Source organism: Chelonoidis abingdonii, chromosome 17 (genome assembly GCF_003597395.2).
Source record: "Chelonoidis abingdonii isolate Lonesome George chromosome 17, CheloAbing_2.0, whole genome shotgun sequence".
Taxonomy (NCBI): domain Eukaryota; kingdom Metazoa; phylum Chordata; order Testudines; family Testudinidae; genus Chelonoidis; species Chelonoidis abingdonii.
Genome location: NC_133785.1, coordinates 23,591,071 through 23,610,444, shown reverse-complemented (window position 1 = coordinate 23,610,444; position 19,374 = coordinate 23,591,071). Strand labels below are relative to the sequence as shown.

Below are 19,374 nucleotides of genomic sequence, written 5' to 3'. Positions count from 1 at the left end.
TTTATTTTTTTTATTGGCTTGTGGACTCCTCTGTGCTAACCCCTGATGCTTTTGTTTTGCTTGTAACCTTTAAGCTGAACCTTAAGCGAGTTATCTTGATGCTTAATTTTTGTAATTGTTTCTTTTAAGATCTAGCAAAAAGCCTAAGTTCCAAATGTCCTTTCTTTTGTGGTTTAATAAAATTTACCTTTTTTTAAGAACAGGATTCGATTTTTGTGTCCCTAAGAGGTTTGTGCATATGTTGTTTAATTAGCTGGTGGGAACAGCTGATTTCCTTTGGGGTTTTTTCTCAGCTCTTCCCGGGAAGGGAGTGAAAGGGCTTGAAGGTACCCCAGGGGAAGGAATTCTCAAGTGTTCCTTCCTGAGTTCTCAAGGGGTTTTTGGTTTGGTTTGGTTTTTTGCACTTGATTGGTGGCAGCATCTACCCATCCAAGGTCAGAGAGAAGCTGTGACCTTGGGAGTTTAATACAAGCCCTAAATGGCCAGTATTAATTTTTAAAATTCTTGCAGGCCCCCACCTTCTGCACTCGAAGTGCCAGAGTGGAGAATCGCCTTGACAACAATAAAGTGGAAAATAGAAGATTGATTAAATCTCAGTGCCTGTGAAAGTGGGCTGAATAGGTGTCTATTGGTCAAATTTACCACTGGTATAAATGAGATTGGAATGAGATTAAAAGTATTTTATATTATATACACATTTTTGCACATACATTGGTGTATGTAATGACTAGCAAGCTGCTTTGCAGACACATTTTTGTAAAATCGGACTAGATTTAGCTAAACAGTATGCTCTGAGTACTGTGAACAAGAATATGTTTTTGTTGCTGGGACCTTTCATGCAGGATGATCACATTAGAAAGAGGAGGCCAAATGCACAGCTGGGAACTACTCAGTCAGATTACTCTTACACTTAAAGTTAAGCATATGGCTTGCTGGATTGGGGGATTCATATCCATTGACAAATTTCAAAACTACAGTCTGAGCAAATGTGTTGATGGATTTACTGTATTGTATGTTTAGGATTCATACTAGTTTGATTGCATGCAGAGTGAAATCTACTCTCAGACAAACCAGTGTAATCCATTGGCTAGAGAGGAGTAAGTTATTATAACTCCTGAGGTTATCTACCTACTGGAGTGAATTTCCAAATAGGATTCTTTTCATTCATAAAGTTCACAATCCAGATTCTGTACATGTGGATACCTTGATGTCAATAGGAAGTTTGGGTGTACAAAGAATGCAGGATCAGGCCTTTACTATGCAAAGTTTGGAAGTAAACAACATTATCCTGCTGATTTACCACCCCTACACTCATCCTGAATCCTCCCCATTTATAAGTGCAGTACCACTATATTAAATGCTAGATAAGATATCTGTGAGTGAAGCACCCAAATGAAAAGTATGGAATTGGGGACCGTCTTGAAGAAGTCATAACTGCTACTTACCCTGCCTGCACCATGGCAAGCACTGCATTTGTGTCGGCCACGACCCTGGCATTTGTGGCATGCCTGAAATCAAAATATTGCTCATGTATAAAGCTACCAAGATATTTCAGAAACATTAACATAGGATTACACAATCATTTTACATCAAAAATACTTTAGTGATGGCATTTTACTCCCAATCAGATAGCATCAAATAGAGTAAAACCTGCTTTAAAAGACTACTAAAGGAACCATCAATAGTATATTATTTAACGGAGCAGAATTTCTAATTAGACCTACCTGAAAAATGGAAAATATTTTCTGTGCATACTTTTGCTGAAATTTCTTTTTTTTAATCAAAATTTTACTTACAAAAAATTAAACTACCCTTGGAGGTGGTCAAAAGAGGAGGAAGATGTCATGAAAAAATACTGGAAAAACTTCTGTCAGTTTTTGTCATTATTAATAAGACAGCGAGAGAGAGGGAAAAAAATCACCCTGCACCATTTCGTATAAAACTTAGAGCAAAATTTGTACCCAAACAGCTAGACAAAAAAGATAGTCAAAAATACATTATACCTATTTGCCCACATATTTAGAGAGAGTGTGTGTGTGTGTATGCGAGCAAGCACATACAGACATTATTTTCATATGAAATCCATAAGATAAAATTACAAAACTAACACTAAAATGTATTGAGAACTCTGCCCTCCACAACCATAATAATTAGACCTTCGGAAGGCTCATCTAAATGAATGTGTCCTAATTAATAACACACTTTGCCCTTGATTTTAAGTGATCCACAGACTGAATTACCTTGACTAATGAAGAGTGAGGTACTCGGAACTTCTTTGTATCATCTTGAAACGTTGGCGGCGCCTGGACCTTAATATCCCATGGCCGAGGAGAAGCGCCATTTTGTGGTCCATCTACCAAATTATCTGCATCAGGAAGAAAACCTTGTATAAACCTTGGTCGAACATTGCCCTGCTGTATATGTTATTGGAAATGAGTCTGGTGTTCTCCAACCACTTCCCAATGGAACACCAACAAGCCCCACAACTGGCAGTGCACCACAGGGTGCTCTTGTTGGCATTCTCAGCAAAGGATGCAGACTGAACTGCCTACTCTTTCTCTGGTGTAGACTTTCTTACTGACTCCTTCAACTGCCTTTCACGGAGTCCAAGGCCCATCCTAGTCAGAGTTCAGGCACATTGTTCAAGGAGTGCAAGGGACTGTTATCTCTGCTGTACCTTTCTTCTGGATAAATAAAAGAACTTCACTCTCTAGGGCTGTCAATTTAAAATCTTTCACAAGCACCATGGTATATCACACTTTGCAGGAAGTTATTACTATAGAGGCAATCTGCTTTTTCTAATGGAAATAATGTCACCGGCTTCCAAGACCCTTAACAAAATCCTCACAAAATGGGAATAAAATGAACCTAAGTCTATAAAGGAAAGTCTTGCATCCACAATGCTCTCTTCAAAGTCCCTCAGCTGCTTCATATAATAGGTCATGCCAATCACTTCAGCCAGAATGTATTACTTCTCTTAGAAACCCATCACACCTCACCTTTGCAAGACAGACCTCATTGTGTCCTTGACTTCTCACAGGCAGCTCTCTTTTTACTCATTAATTTTTTTTAATTTTTTTATCACACATACTGTAATCTGACAAAACCCTTTTTAAAGTAGTCAGGTAAAGCTTATTTTCTTGGTTTAAAGTCCCAAGTCTTTAAGTACTGTAGACAGTTGAGAGAACCTGTGCAAAAAAAATGAATTAAATCTGACTTTAAATTGAAATAAAATAATTTTAAATGTTAAAATTAAGTTAATGATCTAAGCAGTGAATAGCAGAGCTGAGACAGCTTCCTATTCACCTGCTACAATATTCAGGCATTACATGGGGTCTCTGAACAGAGTATGATTTTTCAGTGTGTATAATATGTACCCTATTATAGATGGGTGCAAAACAAAATCCCAGGTCTGACTATCCTTCTCCTAAGCTTGGAGAGAGATCTGATCCATTTCCTCATCCAAACTCTTCATTTTAGATCCATATCTTACAGGTACTAGCAGAGGATGGTCCTGTGTAAGGTGGTCTAGTGAAAGAGAAAGAATGTTCTAGTCATGTTGACTTCATCTATGACCTTGAATAAATCACATATTCTCTCAGACCACATGGGTACTTATTCGGGGTGGCTAGCACATGTCAGCTCTCTCTGCTGCCCATGCCACCTTGGCTATGCTATTACTTTCAGTGCAATAGTTCAATGAGAGTTAGCATGAGTATGAGCTGGAAATCACACTCCTAGCTCCAAGTATACACACAGCCTCAGTTATTCAAGCATTTCCTGTTTGTCTCATTTCAGATTGGTTATTTGGCAGCTACTCACTAGTAAAAGGTTGAAAAGTCCATTCACTTTGCCTTGATTCATGATAGGTCTCCAATCTATACTAGAAAAGAGAAATAATCATGCAATCAATTATCATTAAGAGAAATTGTATTAAGCCGTCATAGGATCATAGAATATTAGGGTTGGAAGAAATCTCCAGAAGTCATCTAGTCCAATCCCCTGGTCAAAGCAGGACCAACACCAACTAAATCATACTGGAGAACTTTTTCCATTTCAAGTTTTCACAATAAGTTGCGGGAAAAAGTCGGCAAGGACATTCACTAAATCATTTGACTCAAAGATAGAGCTCCATCAACTATTTATTTCTTTATTTAAAGACGTAGACTAGCAAATACAAATGGAAAGTGTTTTATTCATGGGATTCTGTTGCTTGTTTACTCAGGATTGTTCAGATAACTGCTAGAAAGTTTGTGAATCCCAAAAGTTGAACAGCTTCGTATAAATGGTTATTTGTTTGAAATTTCCTACAAAAGGTGCAGTATTTATGATTTTCTATTCATCAGTTGTCATTTATAGTCTAGTCTGAAAGGCTTCAGAAAACCCACTGGGGAACAGAAACAATACCATGTGACTTGGATGAACTATCACTCAACACAACTGATGTTGTGTTCACAAATGAAGAACTAATAGGCCATAGGCTAGAAATTCTTGATTCTGAATATTTAATGAATACTTCCAAGTTACTAATGACCTCGCACCTCATAAGTCTTGTGTGAACAGAAAAAAGGGCTAGGCTGGCAGTAAATATTATTTTAGTGAGTTATTCAATGAACTCCATTGAGAACACAAAGAGTTTTGTCTATTGTGGTATTTGTTGTCTTATATTTCTCTTTTTAAAACCTTTGAAGCGAGAAGTGCTCAATTATATATTAGAACTTCCTGCAGCAGCATAACATTTTTGTTCTATTTAACAGCTATACTTGTCCCATTGTATATGTATTAGAAAGTTGAGTGATCCATTGTGTATAATAACAGGGGGCATCTGCATTCTGAAACTCATTAATGCTCAGTTCAATGGCAAACTGGCATTTTTGGCGCAGCACAAAATATTTTAAAAAAACATAAAAGAACGTATCCAAAAGAACTTTTTTACAGAATGGAAAAAGGAGAGAAAGTGAGAGGGAGAGCTTATCTTGAGCTCACTTTAATAAATTTGTGATGGGGATGACATAAAGAACCTAGATCAGTCAGTTTTCAGCTGAATTATATATTTGAGTGAATAACTCTGGTAGAGTACATTTAGGATTACATTTTGTTCCCTGTGTTTGTGTGAGTAAACCAAGTGCAGGTTAGCATATACCTCCAGTTTTGCCCGGGGAAAGGCAGCAATTTTAGGCGTCTGATGCCACAGACAAATTCCATAATTCAGAAGGGAGGAGAAAATCTTTCAGAAATTTTGTAGCATTTAGGTATTGCAGATGCTCGTACTATAGAGAAAGATGGACTTGTAGAAGGTTGTAAATAATAGTAAGGTGGGTTTTCCTTGGAAAATATTTATTTGAGCTATAGAATTCCATTTCAAGACAAATGAATTAAAGTCATTTTATTTAATAAATAGATGATTCTTCATGGACCAGTATCACTTGACAACCGGAAAATTATTGAAGCAACTTGGCCAAACATCGCCCAAGCACTCCTTTTTTTCAGTTTCAGATCTGAATATACTCACTCTGTATACAGTCTTCTGTCTCAAATCCTGAATGACCAGTTCTCCAGCAGCTTTATTGCCATAGCAGCATTTGGAATTGACAAAGCTGAGGAAGGCATTCCTGGCCATGTCTTCTGTCATTGTGGGAATCCTAAGGATTAACATTCAAATGATAAACTCTCCATTTTTAACCTTTTAAAGAAACAGCCATGTCTATTTAGCACATTTAACTCACTGCCAGGGAGAGAAGCCCAGTCTTTGACACTAATCACTGCTGGCCTCAGCATCTTTTTAATTACAAACAAATAAAAGACAAATGTATTTTTAAATTACCTGCAAAACGAAGAAGATCTCACTTTACTCATTATTAGAAAAATGGGTCTAACCCAAAAGTTTGAACCTCTACCTTAAACTCTGCTGGTTGGGATAAAAAAGATGCCAGATCTAAAACAAATTCGCAAAATCAAAACCCAGCCTGTGATTTCACCAGATCCAAACCAAAATATAAACATCTTTCCTGTCCGATCTCTATACACACTTAGAGACTACGTATAATTTTATACATGAAGAGTAGCCATATCTTGAGTCTGGATTTTTTTTATTTCAGGTTAATAGAAATGGCAACAACAAAAAGACTAATGGGCACATGAAGAGAGCATAATACGTGTCCTCTGTAACATGCTGCAATAGCTCTGCTCTGAGTGGCAACTGCCTCTGCAGACAGCAGCCTCCTAGAAATGCAAGGATGCAGTAGACAATATAACTAGCATACCGACATACACAGCTGAAATAGAATATGAATAACATGCTAGCAGTCGCAATGGTAATAACTGATTTTAAAGCCCTGCTCCTACTGCCTTTGGCAGTCAATGGTAATACTCTCACTGACTGCGAAGGTGGAGGACTGGAGCCTCCATGCCCCCCTTGTAATACTGTATGTTCTCCTTTTCTATATTTGGTACATTTCTCTAATGTAAAAATGCTCTCGCAAAGATGTATCGAAATACTGTAGAGTGGATGCTAATAGAGGGGATCAGCTCAGCATTTGCTGTTTGCGGAATGCTTAAGTAAGCAATTCTTTTCTTAGGAGGCAATGATGACTGAATCCTCCCAGGTAAAGTAAGTTTTGCTAAGGATTTGTTAGGGCCCTAGACAATATTCTTTAAGAATCTTTGCTGTCAGGATTGTGACAACTTATATTAAGAAGCCCCTTTTCAATAAAAAGGAAGAGCTAATATCACAAATCCTACAAATAATATGATGCTACAGGCAGTTATCAGAGAGCGCAAACAACCATTTTATAGGCTATTAGCCAGATAATTCTTGACAGGATAAATCACCCCTGCAGGCCTTCCGATCAATAACGTGGATGTCTGAAACATCCCATGACACTCTCATTAGAGACTAGGGGGCTAATAAATCATCCTTGTGTTCATGCTATCCAAAGGAAATTTAAAACACATCTGCTCTTAGCAAATATTCCTGAGCCTCTAGATCCCTTTTTATTTGGCTCAGATGTTTGATTTAATGAGTGTTTAGCAGATAACTATCAACTCACAGCTCCTATGTTTCTTTATTACCCTTTCTGTCATTACCAGGTTGTGTTTAAAAAGACATTCAGGCAGGTCCTAATGCCCTTCCCTCTCATAAAGACTGAGAAGTTTAATCCCACTGTACACCTTGTCTAAATCCTTTTTGAGGCTCCCTCCAATCATTATACTATACTGCAGTTCATTAAAATGGTGCTTTATCATTTGTACTTTGCTTTTCTACTTTACTGGCAAATGGAAGATTGTTTTAAAAGGGTGAGGGCAGAGGCAAAGATGGAAGGTGCTGAGTTCAATACCTGGGGCTGCACATTAAAGGTAAAATTCACCCCTGAGCTGAGGGCTAGCCCAAAGTGCCACCTAAGTTGCACAAGAAAAATGTTGATAGATTTCAGTGGTAGCCGTGTGAGTCTGTATCAGCAAAAAAATGAGGAGTCCTTGTGGCACCTTAGAGACTAACAAATTTATTTGGGCATAAGCTTTCATGGGCTAGAACTCACTTCATCAGATATATGAAGTAAAAGATACAGGAGCAGGTGTAAATACATGAAAGGATGGGGTTTGCTTTACCAAGTGTTAGGTCAGTCTAACGAGATAAATCAATTAACAGCAGGATACCAAGGGAGGAGAAATAACTTCTGAAGTGGCAAGAGAGTGGCCCATTACACACAGTTGACAAGAAGGTGTGAGTAACAATAGGGAGAAATTAGTATTGGGGAAATTAAGTTTAGGTTTTTTAATGACCCAACCTAGGGTGACCGGATGAGATGAAGAAAATATCAGGACACATGGGGGGTTGTCCGCCGCGGAGTGAAATATCGGGACAAATTGTGTCCCGACCAAAGATCAGTCGGGACGCAGGACAACCACTCTGTCATAAACAGATAGCTAAGGGTTAATGTTTCTTTTACCTGTAAAGGGTTAACAAAGGGAACCAAACACCTGACCAGAGGACCAATCAGGAAACCGGATTTTTCAAAGCTGAGGGAGGGAATGTTTGGGTCTGTGTCTTTGTCTGACTCTCAGCTATGAGAGAGGATCTTTTCTATCTTCAAGCTTCTAATCTTCAGTTTCCAAGTTGTGAGTACAAAGGTAGAAAAAAAATAGGCTTCTATTGGTTTTTTTGTATTTACATGTGTGTAGTTGCTGAAATGTTTTAAATTGTATTTCTTTTTGAATAAGGCTGTTTATTCATGTTTTCTTTTAAGCAATTGACCCTGTATATTGTCATCTTGATACAGAGACCATTTTTATGTCTTTTTCTTTCTTTTTATATAAAGCTTTCTTTTTAAGACTTGTTTGAGTTTTTCTCTGGTTAAGGCTAAGGAACGAAGGGAGGGGGAAATCCCTTTGTGTTAGATTGACTAAGCTTGAATTTGCATAGCCTCTGGGTGAGGGGGAGAGACACTTAATCTCTCTGGGTTTGTGTTTCAAGGAATGGAAGCAGGGAAATCTCCTAGTGTACCCAGGGCGGGAAAATCTGGGGGAAGGTAAAGAGGGAGAAGGGAAGTGGGTTATTTCCCTTTGTTGTGAGACTCAGGGCATCTGAGTCTTGGGGTCCCCCAGGGAAGGTTTGGGGAGACCAGAGTGAGGCAGGCACTGATTTCTGTCTGGTGGCAGCGCTATCAGGTCCAAGCTGGTAATTAAGCTTGGAGGGTTCATGCAGGCACCCACATTTTGGACGCTAAGGTTCAGAATTGGGACTTATGCTTATCTGGTCACCCTAACTCAGCCACTCCCAGTCTTTATTCAGGCCTAATCTGATGGTTTCTAGTTTGCAAATGAATTCCTGTTCTGCAGCTTCACGTTGGAGTCTGTTTTTGAAGGGTTTTTTGGTTGAAGAATTGCCACTTTGAGGTCTGTTATTGAGTGACCAGAGAGATTGAAGTGTTCTACTGGTTTCTGAATGTTATGATTTCTGATGTCAGATTTGTGTCCATTTATTTTTTTGCGTAGAGACTGTCTGGTTTGGCCAATGAACGTGACAGAGGGACATTGCTATGATGATGATGTGCATCCCCCACTCATGTGAGTTGGTCCATTCACATGTGAGTAGTCCCAATGAAGTTAATAGATCTGCTAAAGAGGAGGAATGGCCTTGTAACTAAGGCATCGGTGGGGACTCAGGTCAGTGTCTGGCTCTGCTTCCTGTCTGGCCTTAAGCAAATCATTTCATTTTTCTGTAAAATGAGGAGAAGAATGTTTTCCCTTTGTTTGACTTGTCTATAGAGATTGGAAGGGCAGGGACTCTCTCTCGTTATATCTTTGCCCAGCACCTAGCACAATGGGGTTTTGATCTTGGTTGTGATCTAGGTGCCATTGTAATATTAATAATCATCAAAATAATATTCCTGGGGCAGCAGGCTAGGGTCCTAAGTCATGTTAAGCAAATACAGCAGCAAAGGCAAGGATCTCACCTGTGTTCTGGAAATATGGGCCTGTCTCTCTGTTCACTGAGCTTTCTCAGTAAGTCTGCAGGTGGTGGCAGGTTTTTTCCTCCTAAGGGAAACAATCAAAATGTGGAATTAGTCTAAATTTAACAGCAAAATCTTTTACTTTACAGAGGTTGTCTGTTGTTATGAATTAGTAATGGCGGAACCTCCAAAAAGAGAGGAATTTAGATAAGGTCTCAGGAGTCTGGAGGCCTATCCAAAATCTGCAAAGTAGGGTGGATGGATTATATCCTCAGATGGTGTCAATCATCAAACCTCCAGTGGTTTCTGTGGAACAACTCTAACTTATGCCAGCTGAGAATCTGGCCCAGAATCTCCTAAATAGACATTCTCATGAGGTTTCTAAACCTTTCTATTTTCCGATAGGCCAGAGTTTGGGAGGGAAGGGCATTTTCTTTTGGAGCTTTGACAATTCTGGTTTTGGACCTGGCCAAAACCCAGCAGGGCAGAGGAATCAAAAATGAAAATAATTGAGGAGAATGATGAATGTTGATCACTTTAAGAAAAAAAGTTTCAGTTTGAGTTTTGTCAGTCTTTTCTCTGTGGTTTTTGAGAGTTGATGTAGCAATTGAACTTCATCCACGTCAGCAAACTCCATTAATTCGAGTGGCGTTCCCGTAGCCTCATAATCCAGAAATATTGGATACACTGTAATAGATTTACTAGTTCATTACTGGGCACTGTTAACCCCTAGCTCAACATCCAGCTGAGGACTCCATAGCCTCCCAAGCCTGCGAAAGAGAAATACAACCAGAGGTGAAATGGGCTAGGCTCAGGAGGGAGATGGAGGCTGTTGTCAGTAGCAGCAGCAGCAGGCCAAACACAGTAGCCTGGGAGCTGGCAGTGGATGGAGGTAGCCTGGGAGGTGGAACTAGATGGCCTGACAGCTGGACAGAGATGCAGAGGACCAGCAGGAGGATGGATACAGTGCAGTAGCTTGCAGGGAAGACAGTGTGCAGGGTTTTCATGGGGTCCTTATTACTGTTTATTCACCTGTGCTGGGTTTAGCCTTTTCGTTGTTGTTGTAATACTGAAAGCAATTGTGCCTAGGATGTTTGCACATCTTTCTGATGACAGGCCTAGTAAATAAATCTTCTGTGACTCAAAGCATGCAAAAGTTTTGAGGAACCCACTGAGCCTAAAGAACCTAATCCTTGAAGCCTTGGAGACACCCAGCATGCTACCAAGTGTTTATGGGACCGGTGCACCCCAGCACTAACAGCAACATCTTGTAGTGGGACCGGGTACAGTATTTAACCACAATCCAGAAATATTTAACACTGTGGGATAGATAGGTGGCAGAGTGTGTTCTTGCACCTTTCTCTAGGGATTTCCTAGTGAACATTAGTGCACTGATCTCATCCAAGTCCCACTCTCATACTTGACAAAGTTGCCTCGCATGTTGGCATGAACAGCTGCCTCTGCTCAAGAGTGGCCTGGGACCACAGTAGCAAATGTTTTCACACCAGAATAGAGACTTATAGGAAAGAGTGATGAGGGAGCTTGCATGGCTCTTGCTTGGATAAAACAGGGGCAATTAATCTCTCACTTTCACAGAAACAAATTCATATACAGACTGTAATAAAAGAGAAACTGTCCATGCTTCACATATACCCCCACCTCGCAGAGTCCATTCATAGCCGTCTAGTTGTTCCAGAAGATCTTCAGGGGGTGCTAGTGGACTTTCAGGCTCCGATTCCAGATCCAGGATTGCTAGTATAGAAATAAGGAACATAGAGTGATCAATTAAATGGAATAATCACTTACTGTGCTATAATTTTACTGGGGAGGGAAATAGGGCAAAGGGAGATGATAAAGGTAAAAATGGAGAGATCACAGCAAACCCTGCCTCCTGCGAGCTCAGCCTCCAGGCTGGGGATGGAGCAATTCTCAGTACACATTTGCAGAAATGTAACTGATGTAACCTAATTGTTAGAGCTGGGGCAGGAATCCTGGGTTCTATTCCAATGAATCTTTGGCCAAGTTGTTTAACTGGGCCTTAATTCCCCCACTTGTAAATGGGCTACAATCATGCTTGCCTTCTCAGCATTGGTACCTTAATGGAAATGCTTTCAGATCCTCAGATGAAAGATATTGAATACAAACAAAATCATTTCTACTCATGAAGTATTTGTCCTGTTGGTTATAATGAAAAAGATGAATATATTACTGATGTGATTTACTGATAATATTTTATCGTAATTTAAACACTTCACAAACTAAAGGCTCATCACTTTTTAAGCAAAAAAAGAAACTTGTACCTGATATCAGATATTAGAATTTAGGTTCTGATTCTGCAGATACTTCTGCACATGCTTAGCTTTATACACACATTACTTTAATGGGACTATTCATACGTGTGCTGTTAAACATGAGCATGCAGAATTCGGGCCTTACAGAAGTATTACTGTAAATAACAGTTTTCCAGAGGTTGAACTTCTGTATTTAGTAATTGGATAAGAAAACATGAATGAGAATTTCAAATTGCCTAAGGGATTTAGACTCATTAAAGCTAATGAAAGCTGGGTGTCCAACCCCCTAGTTATATTAGAAATCTCACCCTTTGTTTTTAGTAATAATAACGCTGGTAACTAGCAGTGGCTTCTATAAAATTTCGCCACACTTTTAACTATTTTAATCCTAATCTTGGGACATCAGTTGTTTTGTTTCTTTATGTGCTGCTCTAAAAATACTCCTCTTCCTGAGCTATAACAATTTGTTTCTGCATGAAGAATCAGGAGTACCATCTCTCGTATTAACTAGCCCTCCATCCAGTGACCTTTCCCATCATATTAGAGAGCTTTGCACCAGGAAGCAAATTCAGTTAATTAAAAAAAACAAAGAAGCACGTGGAAAAGCCAGGAAATGTCATCTGCTAACAATGTACAATTCAAATGACAGAAAGAATGGCTCAGTGCAGACATCCATCAATTTGATTTACTTGACTTTTCCTCTGAGACCATTCTTAATTCTTCAGAGAGCCTAAATTAACCACTTCATTATTTTACCTATGAAAATAAGAAACGATATGCTTCAGTAGAAATGTCACCTTTCCTGTGCAGAAGACAAGGTTGTCCTTGTACTGAAGGAGTGAAGATATCAGCCTGATGTTGAGTGATAAACACTATAGAACACTTTCTTTTAAAAAAAAATCCATATGTTGCTTTCAGGATAATTATTTTGGTCATGTCCAGAACAAATTCAAAGTTATTTTATTTAAGGCAATGAGCAAAGCATCTCTAGAGAGACGAGTCGATTAATTCACAGATTACGGTAAATTAGTCTATTATGCATTTCTAAAGTCTCTTGAGTCAGAGTTTGGTTTTGAAAATTTAAAATCAAGGGATAGTTTGATAGTTCTGATCTAGGTCCCATTTTATCTGCACTTCCAATGTCCAGAGATAGGGAAAGGTGTTGGATAAATACTTCCAGTTTTGCCCCATCTCTGTGTTTAAAAGAAATTATCTGCTGAAAAAAAAGAACTGGAGAATCTACACCTGTCTATGACCCATGATCTGGAGGGTTCACCTCTAGATGCTATGAGAATTATTAATGTTACAGTAGTGACTGGAGCCCCAATGGATTTTCAAACCTCACTGTGCTAGATTCTGTACAAATAGATACTTACAGACAATGCTTGCCCCAAGGAGCTTTCCAGCTACAAGACAGACAAAGGATGAGTATGGAAACAGAGGCTCCGAGAGGCTGAAATGACTTGCCAGAGGCCACACAGTAGCTCAGTGACAGAGCCAGGAATTAGGGCCCATATTAGTTGATACCTGCTCACTCACAGCCTCTCTAGAAGTTCAATTTCCACGATATTTCTGCTGAGATTCCCACTAACAAGTTGAACAGCCATCCACTATGAACTAAACTGTGACAACCAACACAATTCACCAACTCATATGACGTAGCAATGGAACTCACTTAGGTTATGATACCCACAAGAAATCAGTCAATTTTATAAATTTGTCGCATTCAGAGAACTAAGAATCCTTTATAAACATTAATTAAGACTGACATCACCCTTGTGTGGTAGGTGGGCATTATATACATTTTATAGAGGCATAAACTGAGAGTCAGTGGTTTACCCATGGGCACTGTCAGTGCAGACACAAGAACCCAAATGTCCTTACTCCTAGAACCCTGTTAACCATTACATCACAACCTCTGCCAATATTTTTTATTTCTAAATCACATTGTACTTATAAAAAAAATCTTGTTCTGCATGTTCCCAAGAGTACCCAAACATTTATTTTAATGGGCTAAAGTTAAAAATAGCCTAGCAATTTTAAGTAACTTATTTACAACAAAAATTGAGCTGAGAATATGTTCCAAATTCCAGCTCCGTGCAAATATTTTAAATGGATGAGTTATAAATATCCCGAATTTGGAGCATATAAATCACCAACAGACTTGTTCCTGTTGCTAGATATCACAATAATATATAAACACATGTACTTTAGAATAACAATGAGACTGAGAAGCACTTTGACCAAAGCCAAGAAATTGAGAGTGTAAGTTGTTACTTATAAATTGTGCCTCAGTTTGCAGCATGTTCTTGTATTGTACGTTAGAGATCTAATCCTTCGCCCACTGAAGTCAGTGGCAAAATTCCCATTGACTTCAGAAATGCATGGAAACACATGGTGACACCAATTTGGAAGTGCCCATATCCCAGAATTCCATCCACAGACCACATGTGTGCATGGATGGACTTCCAGAATGCGGAGCTCCTCTTTGAGTAGATGCTTTCTACTGTGCCCACCCCAAATTCAAAAGCAGGGTTGCCTGACCTGTCATCAAAATAGAATGATTTCTTAATGGAAACACCATAATTTTATGATGAAACTAAGGTTACAGGAGTGTGATTTTTTTTTCCAGAAAACTCTAACAGTGCAGGTCCAGTTTGGGTTTGAGTTTCTGGCTAAGCAAAACTATTGTACGCCCCTATCCTATACTGTTGCATTCTTATACTTTCTGTGATATCTCGGTCATTTGTTTTTCAGACTTTGGAGGTCTATACCAAGACTGCAAAACCAATGCTCCTTCCTTTCCATTGAGCAGTATGGAAGCTCAGAGTGATTGGGACTGCCTGGTTAAGAATCCACAATGTAAATACAAGTGGATGAGTGATGGGCACATATAAAATAAATTGCCAAATACATTTTTCCCCTATCATAAAATAAGCAGAACTTTGTCATCTCTTATTTCCCCACCATTCTTTTATGCCAATTAGCACACCAAAAGCATTTATATATTTTTACTGGAAATGGAGAAAGGGATATTTGCACAAAGCTTAAAAATGGTTTGAGAGAGTTCTGGTATTACAGCTGGTTTAAATCTGTTGTCCTTTCCCTACATGTAAAGGAATGTTTATGGGAAAGTTTGGCAACAGTTGGCAGGAATTAAGTATTGAGAAATTATTTTTTTCCTTTTGATGAGAAAGGGAAGGTTTAAAGCTAGAAGTCAATAGTGTCAATGCATTTATATGACTCATAATATATTGGGATGATCATTTTCTTTTTTTAAATTGCAATCTGCATATAACGATGCCCTTTTTCTGGAGGTGCAATTGTTTTAATGGATACATGTAATAGTATCTGTTATTGCAGGGTCTGATCTAAAGCCCTTTGAAGTCAATGGCAAGACTCCCATAGTTTTCAATGACTTTGGATTCAGCCCTTTTTGAACAACATCTAGCCAATCTCACTCGTTAGAAAAATATAGCCTTCAAATATAATTATTTCTTACAACACCCAGGAAAAGCATCATTGAAACCCAGTTCACTCTGTATCCTTTCATCTATTTCTTAACTCTTTCACGGTTAGGCAGACCTGGAGTTCAGCTTTTTGCATAGAGATTAATATCTCCTTTTTATCTTGATTTAACAATATTTCATGTAGCATCATTATTTCTCCGAACAATCATCAAGACTTCCATCATTCACGAATTAAACATCAGTACTCACTGACGTTTCAGCAGTATTAGTGATGGCAGTGTCTCACTGGGGCCCCTTGAAATGGATATCTCTCTTGGGACTGTATTATAATCTCTTTAAAAAGGTGCAGACAAAGATTTCAGATAAAAGATCTTTTATCAGAGATGTCTTAATTGCACAGCATTTTATTAGAAGATATAAATGTCCCCATTCAATTCTTGCCATGCAGCTTTGTAGTAGAATTCAAAAGTCCTCTGTTTATTGAAAACAAAACTGTGATGCAAAATTACTATGGAATTCTAGTTATGGAAGATGATTTTAAGGGCCTGATCCCTTGAAGGAAATCAGAGTTTTCCACTGATTTCAGTGGACTTTTGATCTGGACCTAAATTTGCACTGAACACCTTCAGCTGTCCAGAGAGGTGTATTTAAGGAATGAATTGACAGTTGTCACATTTTCACAGACAATGGGAGGAACTATGCATGTATTTACAGTGAACCTTTTCAGTGCTGGAAACATACTATTGTTCAGTGCGTGGCCTGAAAGAAAAGCCTATAACTATTTTTAAGCATGCATTATAACAAAATAGGACAACAAACTGTTAGAGAAACAATCCTTTCTGGGCTATATTTCCTTTAGTTTTACTTACTGTCATCTTCATTCTGTTCATGGTCCATTTTCAAGGGTCAGGAGGCAAAGAGGATTTTCTAATCCCAATTTCTACCATGGAATGCATTGTTTTCTGAGCATTCTGTGTTCATAGTAGCTAAAGCCCACCCCCTCAGGCCACTCCCACCTCACAAACAATTGAAAGGTCAGAATTAAAGTCAAAGCTGACGCAAAAGTGAGTGATGTAAATAAAAGCCAAACAAATGTATGAGTTTCACGTTCTCCTCCCAAAGCAAAACCCATAAGAGGGGACAAAATGTTTAGAAAGACTAACACTCAGGGTCAGATTACTCGATGGGCCGTTCAGGCCAGCTAGCCTGATATAAAGGGTCTGTAGAGTAGATGTAAGTCCCCTTACACATCATATTCCCATCTGTCCCTCTTATCCATCCAGTAACATGAGAAGAGTAGTTCTTTCATTACAGGTTTAATGTGATCATGGGCTTTATTCATTTTACTCATCACCCAAAATACAGATGTACTGTTTTATATGTATGTAACAAATACCTTCATGTTATGGGACTTTGTCTTTTTTTCCCCTTTTCCCCTATTTTGCTTTCACTAGAAGTCTTTGTATCTGATGTAAGGTATTATCTGCTGTCATGTATGATTATGATGGCTAAATACATGCCAGCTAGATACCAGAGACTTTGGCAGACTTAAGCAATGATCAGAATCCTCCATTCATTGCTCTTCATTTAGCCAAACTTGTATATATGTGAATCCTGTACATTACTACAACTCAAATTAGGATACTTGTGTTCCCTGGTGAATACTGTAGCTATACCAAATGAGTTAATAAATATTCTGTGCCAAGCTATGCTAAGCTTTCCCAGTTCTTTCTTGTGCACCTTACATCCCTTTTCTTCTTCTCTGGTTCCACACACATACTTCCTATTTGAACTTCAACCTTCATCCAAAAAAACTAAGTTTACTGTACTGTATGCAGACAGCATTGCTTTGGTAATATGTGTGCTCTCTAATGTTATCCATCATTTCTATGAGCTGAAATATTAGGAACAGATTGATACAGTTAAGGACAAAAAGCTATTGCCTGTCTGGGAAAACAGTTAACAAGAGACTTTTGTCAGGTAGTTGATGATTATCATAAACAAACCTGTTCTTGAATTTTCTTATTTATATGCTATTTCCATCCTGTGCGTGTATTTATATATGTTTTGTTTCATTATTGTTTATATTTTATAGAATAACAAAAAATGTGAAGTTTAAAAAAAATGAATGGAGGATATGTTGTTACTAGCCAATTTTTCAGTGACTTACTTATTAGGTCATGTGACCAAAAGGTTAATATCCAATGATATTCAAATATTTGATTCATTAGAGGCCTGATTCTCTGTCATCCTTATAGACTCAAAGACTCAGAAGGGACCATCATGGTCTTCTAGTCTGACCTCCTGCACAACACAGGCCACAGAATTTCACCCACCCACTCCTGTAACAAACCTCTGACCTATGTCTGAGGTATTGAAGTCCTCAGCTTGTGGTTTAAAGACTTCAAGGTGCAGAGAATCCTCCAGCAAGTGACCCATGCCCCACGCTGTAGAGAGAGACCAAAAAAAACAAAAAAAAAAAACAGGGCCTCTGCCAGTCTGCCCTGGAGGAAAATTCCTTCCGGACTTCAGATATGGCGATCAGCTAATCCCTGAGCATGTGGGCAAGACTCACCAGCAAGACACCCAGGAAAGAATTCTCTGTAGTAACTCAGATACCACCCTTTCTAGTATCCCATCACAGCCCATTGGGCATATTTACTGTTAATAGTCAAAGACCAATTAATTGCCAAAATTAGGCTATCCCATCGCACATCCCTTATGTAGGTATGAAGCATGTGAGAGAGAGAGAGGCTGTAGGAGCCTTTCTCTAGAGCTGATCAAATTTTGGATTTTTGTTTTCATTTTAATCCATCACCATGTCAACATATTTTTGGGCAAAAAGTTCTTTCCATCCCTTTTTTCAACTTGTATAGACCTGGTCAACATTTTCCAGATGGCAACACTTCACTGAAAATTTTTGACAGAAAAAAAGGATATGAATTTTTCATGAAAATATCCTTTTGCATGGACTGCATAATGGACAAGCAAAATTGCAGGCATGATGCTTATACTTAGATTGGGTGCTCTCTGGGGTAGGGTTTGGCTTTTTGTTCTGTGTTTGTACAGTGCAAAGCATAATGAGGCCTTGGTCTATGTTTGTGGCTCTTAGGTGCTGCTGCAAAACAAATGCAGCAGCAGCAGCAACAATGGGGAATCAGTGAGGAACTTATAAACCAGGGATTCTCAAACTGGGGGTCAGGACCCCTCAGGGGGTCACAAGGTTATTACTGGGGGTCGCAAGCTGTCAGCCTCCACCCCAAACCCCACTTTGCCTCCAGTGTTTATAATGGTATTAAATATGTTAAAAAGTGTTTTTAATTTACAAGGGGGGGTTGCTATGTGAAAGGGGTCACCTGTACAAAAGTTTGAGAACCACTATTATAAACAGTGAGAAGTGCAGAATACCTGTAGTGTAGTGTTCTCTGGCCACACTACTGGCCTGCCCTGATCCATGCCTTTTGTCTGGCCTGGGTGCACAGCTGGTGTATAACTTTTACTCCAATACTTCACCAGCCAGAAAGGCTCCCTACATAAGAGATATTCGGGGAGCTGCCTACACCTACTTTAAGGCAGGTTTATGCTGTCAGAATTGTATAAACTGACCTTAATGTAACTCGGAATGAGGCCCTATTATAGCTCCAAAACCTTTATATATTTCGGTCCATACTGACATTGCTCTGAGATCATCAAGGAAGAGAGTTTACATTCTACTGCTAGCTGCAGTCACCAGGAACACTTGAGCTGAATCCCCCTCTTTTCAACAGAGGGGGGTGGCTAGCAGAGTGTTCTGAGTGAGGTCACCAGGACTCTGGATCTTACTCTCCTTCTTAGTCCAAAATAGTCTGAATTTGTTAAGCAATGACATCTCTTTGATAGGGCTTTTGGAGAGGGCTGAGACTATGGGCCCCTCAACGACTGAGGGGTGGCAAGAAGTCTCTGTAAGTGTCTGGCTGGCTGAGTTCCTGTCTGAATTGATCGTTTAATGCTACTGAGATGTAATTGTGCTGTTACTGGAGTTTTTAGAGCATTTACAGTCTTGGCTAGGAATATTTTTAGCTATTATTTAAATCAGATTTTTTTAAAAAATATCTAAAAATACTAATCACCATGGGACAGTGTTGATAAACATTGAAATAAATTGTGGCATAGAGCCACACC

The 19,374-nt window shown here is 39.0% G+C and overlaps 1 protein-coding gene across 1 annotated transcript in view; it reads right to left on the bottom strand.

The window, feature by feature from the left end:
• Positions 1 to 16,168, bottom strand: part of LOC116827051 (protein SSUH2 homolog) — a 33,388-nt gene extending 17,220 nt beyond the window's left edge. Inside the window, exons 1-7 of the mRNA XM_032784204.1 lie at positions 16,083 to 16,168; positions 11,106 to 11,204; positions 9,456 to 9,537; positions 5,513 to 5,642; positions 3,823 to 3,883; positions 2,241 to 2,365; positions 1,446 to 1,508 (exon numbers count right to left, since the gene is read on the bottom strand). Coding sequence (XP_032640095.1) covers positions 1,446 to 1,508; positions 2,241 to 2,365; positions 3,823 to 3,883; positions 5,513 to 5,642; positions 9,456 to 9,537; positions 11,106 to 11,204; positions 16,083 to 16,110 — 588 coding nt within the window. The 5' untranslated portion in view covers positions 16,111 to 16,168. The remainder of the gene's footprint in view (positions 1 to 1,445; positions 1,509 to 2,240; positions 2,366 to 3,822; positions 3,884 to 5,512; positions 5,643 to 9,455; positions 9,538 to 11,105; positions 11,205 to 16,082) is intronic.
• Positions 16,169 to 19,374: the final 3,206 nt, after the last annotated feature.